Source organism: Topomyia yanbarensis, chromosome 1, assembly GCF_030247195.1.
Source record: "Topomyia yanbarensis strain Yona2022 chromosome 1, ASM3024719v1, whole genome shotgun sequence".
Taxonomy (NCBI): domain Eukaryota; kingdom Metazoa; phylum Arthropoda; class Insecta; order Diptera; family Culicidae; genus Topomyia; species Topomyia yanbarensis.
Genome location: NC_080670.1, coordinates 199,355,626 through 199,367,679, shown reverse-complemented (window position 1 = coordinate 199,367,679; position 12,054 = coordinate 199,355,626). Strand labels below are relative to the sequence as shown.

The window sequence follows — 12,054 nt, the reverse complement described above, 5'->3', positions numbered from 1 at the left end:
CTGTTTAAACCTTGTGTCATACTTTTAATAACATCACGAGATTTGCTATTCATTTCAATGATATTAGAATTTAGAAAAAGCGTGTTCCTGAATGTGAATGAATAATTCTATTTTTCGAGAATAAATTTTTCACTAATTGAAAAATGTTAGCAAAGTAACATAAATCTTCTAATTTAGTTGGATATATAGGTTGTTTGTAGAACTCTAATCTTTCAATTCGTGGGTGCGAATAATGAAAATGAAAGACGGTTTTGTCGTATGGAAATAAATCAACAACCTCTACAATTCGTTGAGCAAAGTACTACTTGTTTCAAATAAATTAAGAACGTAAATAATTCTAGTATTTTGGTCAGAAATATAAACTCTGTTATTTAATAAATAATAAATATTATGATAAATAGGATTTTCACACAATTGGGTCATTAAATGAAGAATAAAATTCTCCTTTTATTTCATAAAGCGATAGAGCTCATCTTTCTAAATGTAACAATATATATGTTCAACATTTAAAACTTCAGAATAATTTTTATTTGATTGTAAAAAATCTGGGTAACACTTCCTCGTTTGACACCATCGATCTTCCTTGACAGTGAATGGATTAGCATTTTTGACAGTTATCCCAACAAAAGAACAGGGATTAAGGTAGTTTAATGGAAGGTGTGGTCGTAGTAAGTCAATCTTGCGTACAAAAAACGATAATAAGATTCGATTGCGCAGCTGCGTCGGAAAAAAAATCGAAAACAGCATATGATTTAATGACCCAATTAGCAAAAATACCCATCATCGCTCCCTGACAAAACCTTAGCTGAAGTAGAGTAAAGGGAAATTGGTTTCAGTCAGAGTTTCGGCAGAAAATTAGCTCAAAAGCAGCAACCAGTTCAGGAAAGAACGAGGAAAAAACTATGAAGCTAACCAGCATTACTCAATTTTAGCCAGAATTTTCGATCGATTTTCTATTCCACAACAATAATTCTGCCCGGAAGGTATTGTCAAGGTTTATGATACGGTTTCGATTCTTCTCGCGTTAAGAACCAAAAATCTATTATCTTGTTTGTCTGAACCAGCAGGATACGTGCTGCTATTTTTGGCGGGGCTGCTAAACCAAAAGACTGACAAAAGCCCTACGGAACAATTCCTACGGGATGATTCGGTGTCTGGGGAAATTTGGTTTGAACTTTCAAATTCGAGCCACTAAACATCGATTCATTTCATAAGGTTTTTCAATCCATATTTTCTGTTTTTCATACAAACGGCACAATAAATTCTGAGCTCACGTACTTGAATTATATTCATTTTAAAGGCTCTGGAAAAAATAAAACAATGTGCCTTTTTTAAACCACAAAATTTGCTTGTGAGTTCAATATATGGGAGCTGTCAAGTTGTCCCCGGCCTGGTTCCTCGTTATTGTTGGCAAGATATGCGTCTGTATATAGCCTTCCAAGGGCACGTCCAGTTCGTCTCATCATCAGACCAGACGTGCTTTCTCGGTTCCTTGAAGATACTTTAGAATTCGTTTTATATCACCCTAATGTTCATCTCCTTACACAAAAAATAAAACTTGTAAATTAAAGAAGATGGTAAATTTAAGAGCTTGCGTTGGTTTTTTTTGCAGAGTATATAAACTTTTGATTTAAATATATGGAAACTTCCTTATTCAAGTAGTGTTCCCTAGAGGAAAACTAAGTTTTTTAGTCAACTGGTTTAGGATAACACCTAAAACTGTAATTTTATGAAAATAATCCGTTTTTATAAGGTTTTTGTTGATAAAATTTACATATACTCACAAAAAATGATTTTCTTTCGCCTACTGACTTCGTTTATATTTTTTTCCCGATTTATAATCCGCAAATATAGTCCTGATGCTGAAACATCAAATCAATCCTAGCGCCTACCGGAATCAGGGACTATAATTAACGGACCGGCGTTCGACTTAATTTTCATTTTTGTTTTCTCATTACTGACGACACTGTTTACTGTTATTTTCATGAATAGTTTAATTTTGAAAAATTGTGTCAATTGTTCATATTATTGATAGCGGGTGTCTTCTTTTCTGACTTTTAAATAAAAAAAAGCAAATTAAATTCCGCCAACAAACTGACAGTTGTCTTACTAAATGACGTATCTGTAAATATCTCGTTCGCCTCATTGTTAACCGGGACAACACCCCACATAGCATAATCTGATACTTTTGCAATCCGCTAGCAGCCTGCCAACCCAAGTTTCATCTGCAAACTACACTGATAAAATAAAGCACCCATTAATGCGTAGAAAACTACGCATTTTCAATAAAAGTGGAATAACCCATTAAATGGGTAAAGAGTTTGTACCCATAAATGAGTGCAGACCTTGTACGTCAACCTGGGTATGTTTTACCCATTATGTTTCGCAGAACTGTTACAGAAAAATGCGTAAAAAATACCCATTCATGAACATCGCGCCAGAATGAAAAATACTGTCAATAGAATTATTTCTGAATTAAACAAATAAACATAAAATAACATTCATTTCACATTATTGTTTCCTTAAAAAAGTATAGGAATCTAGATAGAGATCCTACTCCAAAGCTCCTTAACAAAATAAATCCGCCAACTGGATATATTTTTGATGGCTGGATCTTTTGGCTGTTCTAAAAATGTCGAACTGGTGCATATTTGCAACATACTCAGTAGTCTAAACAGCCGTTGTTTTCGGAGCATTGCCGAAATGTACCGTTTCCGCCACGGACTCCGATGCAGACCGATAATTTTCAGGTTCCGCTACGATCCTTAATTTGCAGGTTAACTAGCTTGAAATAATTCTAAAGGATTTTTCACATTGTTAAGATCAATATACCCATTGACATTACCTCATCAAGTAGTTGTGAAATGCGTAAAAAGCACTCATTGTTAGAAACAAAAAATACCCATTTTTTGACAGCTCGAATAACTTGCGAAAATGGGCAATTTGAATACATAAAATGGGTAAAGTTTTTTTTACCGTGTATGCTAAATCTGATGAGGCAACCTACAGAGTCGTGCAAGTCGCATGGGTTTGGATGTGTTATTGTCCTAAAAGGAAACAAACCAAAAAAATTATTTTTTTTCAATAGTTTCGGGCCTAAAAATTGAAAAAGATATTAATTCACGGTGCTAATCTGCATCAGAAAATGCACTAACCCGCACACCCCTTAAGATTCCTATTGCTATAAACATAGCGAAGCTACCAGACCCCACAACTGCCGCAACAAGGGATGCCCAAGTGGCGTCGCAACACTCTGGTTCGTATTTTCGGATTCACCGCATTTTTTCGGTATTCTCGGATTTACCTTTACCAGCGCCGCTAGATTCACTACACCTCATTACTGTATCTTACCGTCAGCAGTTCTTACATTCACCCTTAGAACTTGTCCGTCTGAACCCATGATTACCGACTCATCGATACTCCCAGATTTCCAGTCGCCTTCTTCCAGTCGTTTTTTGCTGTCGAACCATTTGGACCGTTAGTTGATCGTCGGACTTCTTGCTCCACCTCTCCCACATTCGATTTGGAAGATGCTAAGATCGCTTAGGCATGTTCCACAGTGCTGCTGCGAGGTCTGTCGTTTAACCACAGAATAACAGACATAACACTCAAAAACAAAGCTTCGCCCGCTTTAACGGTCATTTTAAATATATTTGTAGTTGGGACTGTGGCCACATTTGAAATTATGGCGCCACTGACATATGGACAAGCATATGGAGGATAGACCACTAGTGAAAAATTGTTCGCAAATCTGAGGGGTAACCCACCAGTAAATGAGTGTTTGGGATTGTGAATAAAAGGTAGAGCTAGTGTTCTGGGAAAATTGTCGGATCGATGTTTTTTGAGGGAATTCCTTCATAGTGTTATGTCTGTTAGTCTGTGGTTTAACTACATGTCTGCACCAGACCCTAGTACATCCTAGGAAATGATTGGGCTGTCGGCGTCAGCTATTCAGGTTGGTTCATGTATTGCGGCAAGTATTGTTCAATAAGCGTTGTTACCAGGTACTCGTCGAGAGCGCGCATCGCCTCCCGGACACCTCTTATGTGCGCTATTATAGGCGGAATAAAGTACCAGTTTGTAGTAGAACAGCTCACGATCCCTTTTCATCCAGGCCATAGAGATAGATGCCGATTCCTTCACCACACTGTGGTATACAAACGCTGAAGCAGACTACCTGGCAGCTCGCATTCGCAGACCCAGAAAAACCCTCACCAATGAAGTATCAGCCGCAGACATAATCCGCCATCTGGTTGAGGCCCTCAACAAGAATTTTCTCCGTCACTGACGGGCGTCCCGGACAATTAAGACTCCCCGTAAAATGGAACGACCGCCGGGACTGGAAGGGACAGAGAGTCCTCTCCAGACTGAGGACCGGCCGTACTAAAATCACAGAGAGCAGACGTCCATCTTCAATGTTCAACTTGTGTAAAATTTCTAACGGTTTCGAAAGTAGTTGAGATATCTAAACCAGGTGCGCTACTGTCGTCATGTTTTTTTGTGGCTGAGTTCGACAGAATTGACAGCGGTTATTCCTCTATCCAGTCAAACTAGTCCGGAACCGGTTCGGACTTCCAGCATGAATTCCAGCTCAAATACATCAACCGATAGAGTCGGAATCGGTTGTTTTCTTTGAGCAAGATTCCCTACAGAATCCATTCAGGATTTCGAATCGGTTCCGGAATGGATTTGACGGATAGTTGGGATAGGTTGGTGTGGCGGCGCTAGTGTTTATCGTATATAAATTCAAATGTTTACACACGTTTTTAAAATATTTTTGTTCGATCATGGATGTCTGTTCTCTGTGCTTATAGTCAAACAGGTGAAAACTGCAACCAACAGACGGGCCAATGTTGAAAGGCTGCAACCATTTCCATCGATTCTGAGTACCGGAACCCCTGAAAGGAGCGGTAAGTCTTCGCATTTCTCATCTTACCTCAGGCACTCTGTTTGGTTTTATTAGTAGGTCAGTGAGCCTTTTTTCTCTCTAGATAACAAGCTGTCTCACTAAGTCTGCTGCCACAGGATTCTGTCCGTCCGCTGGAGCTCCTCCGGCTCGAGTGCTGCAGTCACTGACACGTAAATAACCACCATCACTTCTACCAGTAGCCGCTGCTTTTCCGTAGCTCGCATAGTGGCTTGACGCTTCTCTTTCGTCAGCCAGCCAGTCTCTTCGATCGCCGGTACTGGTGTTGATCAAACTTCCTGGAGCCGGTACAGTACCGACGGGGTTGAACTACCCTCTCTCGCTTTGCAACGGAAGACCTAGCTCCCATTTCGTCAGCATGCCCGCGATGTTGAGTTCGATCGGCTTCCATCAACAGCCTGTCAGCTTTGTCGACTCTTGTATCTCGCCGACCCCAAATGCAACGAACTGATTCGAATTAAGTCAGGTACATACGGTGCAAGAGTCCGTCCAGAAAACAGTGTGAGTAATCTGGTACGAGTGAAGACTCATGATCGTTAGACTCAACCGTGTTACCTGAACGGCACCCATCAGTTCCAGGCGGAGAATTGACAGGTGTTTTATAGGGGCCCCTTTAACCCGAGACATCATCAGACTACAGTGGACTTCTCCGTTTATAGCCCGTCGTAAATATGCGTTCTTGCTGGTATCAGTGAATATATGTGATTTCAGCGAATCTACTGCGACGGGCTTGGCGCCGCCGAGGTAACTTCGGGGAATCTCGACACCCGGTAATAACTTGTTCACCGCTTCCAAAGTTCTTAGAAATTGGAGTCAATTTTTTGCTCCCAATCGTAGTTGGAACACCACAGGTGCTGTATAATTATTACGCAGATTACGAGGGGCCCATTTTTATCGGTCATTTTCTCTCAAACAGTTACAACACTTCATGGTGCCGCTGAGATTTAAAACCGGTCTTTATTTGGTTCCCAGATCACCCTTAGTAATCTCTCCTCGTTCGCTTGTTACGTCCGGCATAGCAGGTTGTTCCTTCTGGCGTTAGATAGATCTCGTAACCCACTTTTTGGGGGACCAGTAGAGTCATCTGCGTCAGCCTAACTGCCTCTTCTATCATGTCGACATTGTAAACTGATCATAGACGTGTCGATGAATGATAGCAGCAGATGCTTCGGGATATGACGCAGCAAACTCTTCTGCGTTCCGATTATTGACAAATTGGGCTGAGCAGGTAGAGAATTCAACGATCCAAAAGTCGCTACTTCTTTGACGTACATGCTTGCTGGATCCGCCGGATTTTCCCTCCGTTGCTTCTGTTTGTCCTCGGTGCGAATTATCCATTGTCTTTGGATCTAGATATAGATCGCTTCTCACGAATTTCCTGTTCCGGAAAGAGTTTACTGATCCAAAGCGTCTCGCAAACACAGTCCGCTAAAGCGCTGCATTCCTATTCAGTCGAGGAAAGTACAAACGCTCTTTGCTTACTGGTGCTCCATGATGTAGCAGCTCCATGTGTTTGGAAAACATACCCAGATACAGAGTTACGATCATCAGGACTAGTCGCCCAATTAACCTCTGCTAAACCGGTCACTTGGTTAGGGTGACCATATCAAGCGAGTGAAAAACCAGGACAGTCCAAAAAGGACTACCACCCTCCATCACCTCTTAATCGATTGTGCCTTCTCCCCACGGGTTCGGCAGCTTAAAACGTTCTATTCGGCAGTAAAACAGTTCTGGGGTCTTACAGGCAAAGCTCAGCCAAAAAGTCTTGCATGAGAATTCGATCACCGAGCTCTTTTTTCGGATTTACACACACGCAGTTCTTGTTACATTACCATCAGCAAATGTAACATGATGTTGTTGGATACATCGGCTATCATCAATTTAGCGGAAGATACGAAATATTCTGAAATCATCTGTGCAGCACCGGCGAGGGGTCATTGAAGTAAAGTAGAAACATCAACGGTCCAAAGTAACTTCCCTACTTCATTCTTGATTTTAAGCTATCAATCTCCAATGACAATCATTATCTCTCGATCTGAGAACTATGATCGAAACAGCTGCATACATTGGTCCACAACTGGAACTATTTCGATTTGTTCGGCTGCCAAATTTCCTTGAAAACGGATCACACTGCCGTGATACGCATAAGAGTCCCATTTACTATCGATTTTCTATACATATGGGACTGTTATGCTTATCACAGTAGTACAGGTCATTCACATGTTATGTACGAACGCCTCATGTTTTTCTTTTCATTTTCCACGTAAGAGCAGAAAGTTGAGAGATTAAAAAAGACAACGGATTGTACAATTGAGAGATTCGAGTATTTAAAATTTTGTTTGTCATATTTTGCTTGAGGGTGAATTTACGTTGCAATTATGGTTGCGATCGGTCATAACAGCGATCTGAACCGGAGAAAATAAAGCGAAGACTCAGTAAAGAAAAATATTTTAGGCTTACAGGGCAAAAACCAGGACAAATCAAGCGTTTTCCTTGACTTTCCAGGACACCAGGACAGTCAGTGAAAAACCAGGACATGTCCTGGGAAACCAGGACGTATGGTCACCCTACACTTGGTCAGCTGACTTCTACTGACAGTACATCAAATCCTGGGACGGGACTCGCGAATGAATTTTTTTCTTTCATTTTTTATGTTTCGTTTCACACACTGTTCACATACGCTCTCATTCTGGTTCACATATTATTGACCTGCTCTCTCATTCCCAGTAAAGTTCAGCCGGAAATGAACTGGAATTCTGGCTGGTTCCAGTTCGTATTCCGGCTCCAGTGCAACAACCGATTCTAACTAGAATCGGTTGTGTCACTGGAGCCGGAATACGAACTGGAACCAGCCAGAATCCCGGTTCATTTCCGGCTGAGCTTAACTGGGTTCTGGCTCACACCAGTTCAAAGTGACGTTTGAGAGTTGGATCAATACGTAAAATGATAAATGTAATATAAATAAAAAAAAATTAATGGGCCTACACCTTCAATTCAACTACCTTGACCCTACCCTGTCAAAAATTCTAACCCATGTGGCTAAAACCATTGACAAGTATAAGACTGAAGTGTCAAACAAGGACGTGTTTACATTTTCGTAGAAAATCAAACTGTATCGATTTTGTTGGCTATTTTCGGCAAATTGAAAACTAAGAGAAACGCAAGCTATGAAATTGAAAGACAGATAGATATTCTAGAGCAGCTGATTCGCGATAAACTTTGAATGGAAGGCTAGGACCAGGCAGGCTCATATGGACTTGATCGAAAGGAAATGTGAAAAAAATTTTGCCTTCTGCTTGGAGGAGTTGGTCGTCCAACTCAAGTCTACCGCATGGTCAGTGATAGAACATAACTGATTGTCATGTTTTGCCACCGACGCCGGCGTCAGTACTAGTCCTTAAATGCTTTAAATGTACCTACCTCAACAAAAGTAAGAGCTGATTCTGGTGTAGGACTCTACAGATCACTGTATCTTGCCACTCTAGCTGCTCGTGAAAGTCAACCCCGCTAGACACTGTGTGGGATCAGACGGTAGACCGTTCGGATTGTCCTCGTCTCAACTGCAAACATGACAGCGAAAGTGTCTTAATTCGCTCATTTCTATGCAACCCTCGCCGTCTAGTAACTGTCCTATGAAACGCGCCTCACATGACGATAGCTCAATCAAAATAATTTCTTCCACCTATCATTCCTCGCATGTGAAAACACGTAATTATGTTAATTTTAACGATTCTTACCGAACAATGCCAGCGATTCAAAAGTCCCCACACAGATTGTCCATCATCCATCGACCGATCGAACCCATTTCTCGTCAAAAGATTTGATTGATTACCAGCTAATCTTGTTCTGTACTCTTACTCTTTAACTTTACTGTGGGATGGTGTCGCTGTAATGATATTCAAACAATTTCGGGTTTCACGCGTTTGCTTTGAAGATAAATTCGCGTACTCCCACACTCACCTCGCGCGCAAGTGACAGTAATTTCAAACGCGTTGCACGAAATCGATTTCCAGTTGCAATCCTCACTCAAACCCTAACGGGTATTCCAGCGAGATGCTTTCAATTAAACTTCTTGCCACTTTGGTATGGTTCTGCTTGTTGACACGGTCCAGGTCGGAGGAACTATTGCGGCACCAAGAAAGTCACCGCTATGATATAAGCTTCTACGATCTACGCACGAACCGGACGTTCAGTTATCCAATGGTTACGTTCGGTCCCGCCGGTGAACACGAGGATCGAACCAGACTCGAGGAGCCGGTTGGAAACACGTGCTACTGTCAGGAGTTGCAGTGCGGATGTTGCATGGGAATGAAGATCAATCAGCTGAGCTTCAATCAACATTGTGAGTGTTTTGTTTCTTAGTTATTTAGATAAGATCTTCGTAATAAGTTTTTTTTTACAGTTTGCACCAATCTAGCCTACGAACCATACGAATTCGCAATCAACGTAGAGGTCCTGATGAACCGAAGCAGCATCTATAAAAACAGGATCTCAGCCAAAAATCCACCTCCTGTTTGTTTGCCGGTTCCAATTCCGTACATTCCGTTGAATGCCGATTTGTGTCTGAAGCTGTTCGACATCTACACTCCGCGGCAGAATCTGCACGCTTGTCTGGATGTTGAGGCACGCGTTTGGAGCTTTCCGCTGCTAATACTGCACTTCGAGTGCATGCGAATGGGACAGGATGGATTAATTTTTCTCAAACCGGAAGACGGCGATGGCTTTGGAACGACGGACATTCCTGATGTCTACGATGAAGTGGATCTTGACGATGTTATGAATCGAATCGATAGAAAAAATAAAACGAACGGAAGCTAAATTGAGTAACATTTATTAGACACACTATTAGATCTGTGCAGATCAGTTTCAAAACCAGCTGAGTCACGCCGCTAATTAACAGCGATTATTCCTTGTTCTTCTTCGCATAAGTCATCCCAACACCGACGATCAGTGCCACCACGGTGAAACCTTGCGCCAGGATTCGGGCCCGCATCATGTACTGGGACATTTGCGTTTTACCCTGCCGAAAGTTCCACAGACCGAACCCGAGCGCGAGTAGTGTTGCTCCGCACCCGACCGGTACCAGTGGATTTTCGTGCAGTTTACGGGCCATTTTTTCCCTAGTCGTTTCGGCGTGTATGTCCGCGTAGTCGGCACGCATCTGGATCCATTCCAGTTCCGCTTGCTGCTGGGCGGCGGTTTGCGAAGGTGTTGCTGCGGTCGGAACGTTTGCCATTGCGTGTGTCGGTCGACGGGTTGCTGCCTGTGGAGTGTTTTCGTTATGTGAAGGTACTTTTTTGGATGATAGATGCAAAATTGTGATAAGAGCTTGCATAACGACTTACCTGTGAGTGTCTGGATGTGACCCTGACCCTGAACTGGAATGGTGAGCGGGAGATAAGCTTAAAATAGACTATTTTTTTAAGATGAAAAACTATTTCGCATCGGTTATATTTGTTTGCCTCTGGGTCGATCTCGTTTACGCGATCGATGGTTACCAACACCAGAATGAAAACAAATCAAGAAATGCAATGGGATGAAGGAATGTCAAAATTATATAAACAAACTCTTTCAGTTATGCCCACCCTATTTTAAAATACGGTAAGAGTTTTTTACTCAAAATCCGATATAATTCTAAACACAGTTCACCCGGATAGAAATTTACAATAGCATTTACACCACCAACAATCATAAAACAATGATTATTATAGTTGTTACTGTTTCAACATTGTTCGACGCAGAGTTCTCGCAGTAGATTTACTATAAAATTTCATGTTACAATCAATTTTACTGTTCAGCAAAAAACTGATACAAAATCACATTAAATTTTACTGCTTCGAGAAAAAATGTATAGAGTAAAATCATTTTTTTTAATGTTAAGATACATAACCATCCCTCTTTTTTACTGTAAAAGTCGAGTTTACATTGAAAGTTACTGTAGAAACGTTAAAGTTTACTGTTTTTGTATTGTAGCATAACACTAGAACTTACCGTAAATTATTGTAAAATTACTGTACTGTCACAGTGAAAATCATGGTTTTATTACTGTACATTTATATTCGGAGAACGTTCTAGTTTGCAAACTTGTAGTTTTTGTCACCGTTCCAAGCTCTAGCACTACAACTAAAATACGAATTATACCTACTGAATGGTCCTAACATTTCAATTTTGCTAACACAAACAAATTTGTATGTCGAAGAATCTTTCACCCGTGGTCTAGCGGTTCAGAGGGTATACGGCAATGGTCTCATAAGCCAGTCGTCGTAGATCGAGTTCCAACTAAGAAGGATTCTTAGTAACAGTAGGATCCTACCATGGTTAACATGTAATGTCACTTAAGTTATGAATTGGAAACGAAGTTTGTCGAAAATGAAGGTCAAATTCTGTTACGGAATGCTTTGCTTTGATAAAAGCTTTTATTTTTTTATTCGTTCCGGCGGATCCCAAGAAATTACTCACCTTTTGCGAGGGTTAGCTTGATATTTAATATCAAAAGTTCAATGCTTCCATGGTTGAAAGTGTTAGAACAATAGAGTTGCTATGTTGACTAAATGACAAACTCTTGTCATGAATTCTCAAAAGGTCATGGTAACAGTTTCCGTCAGCATCTCGACGAGTAACAGGTAATTTTTCCAAGCGACACGCTGATCGACGTTTTTTGATCCAGATTCATATTTTATACTAAAGAATATACAGATTTTTTGTAGTAACGTTTAAGGAATATAAGTCGTTTCTTCAACATCAGCATAATACATGTGCATCCCATTCCTTGGAAGCAGCGATGACAATAAGGTCGAGTTTTACGCGCAACTGGAACGTAAACAAGTCATGATGTTAAAACCTTCTTTGAAGATCTCAACCAACTCAACAACTGCTTTGTTTCTCGTTGCTAGATGATAATTTTCTTAATTAGAGAGAGTTGGAAATACTAATAATTCAGATTCAAGTATTCTTTCCCATTAGATAATTGCATTGTTATACAATCCATATTCGAACCCAACAGCTCGAGAAAACTGTTATGAAACCGATCGCCATTATCACGCTCTGGGATCAGTTCCTAGCGGTCTAGTGGATTGAGATGGTCAGCTCGCGGAACAAACCCCGCTCAATATCATATACTCCTGAAA

General features: G+C 40.9%; 2 protein-coding genes across 2 annotated transcripts; one reads left to right on the top strand and one right to left on the bottom strand.

Annotated features, from left to right (window-relative positions):
* Nucleotides 1–8,003: 8,003 nt before the first annotated feature.
* LOC131676151 (uncharacterized) lies at nt 8,004–9,745 on the top strand. The gene is made up of 2 exons (XM_058955273.1): nt 8,004–9,269; nt 9,330–9,745. The coding sequence occupies exons 1-2, from the start codon at nt 8,981–8,983 to the stop codon at nt 9,743–9,745; spliced, it is 705 nt and encodes a 234-aa protein (XP_058811256.1). The 5' UTR covers nt 8,004–8,980.
* Nucleotides 9,743–10,447, bottom strand: LOC131687433 (HIG1 domain family member 2A, mitochondrial). The gene is made up of 2 exons (XM_058971516.1): nt 10,273–10,447; nt 9,743–10,190 (listed from the first exon to the last, which is right to left on the bottom strand). The coding sequence occupies exon 2, from the start codon at nt 10,161–10,163 to the stop codon at nt 9,831–9,833; it is 333 nt and encodes a 110-aa protein (XP_058827499.1). The 5' UTR covers nt 10,164–10,190; nt 10,273–10,447; the 3' UTR covers nt 9,743–9,830.
* Between the last annotated feature and the right edge of the window lie 1,607 nt (nt 10,448–12,054).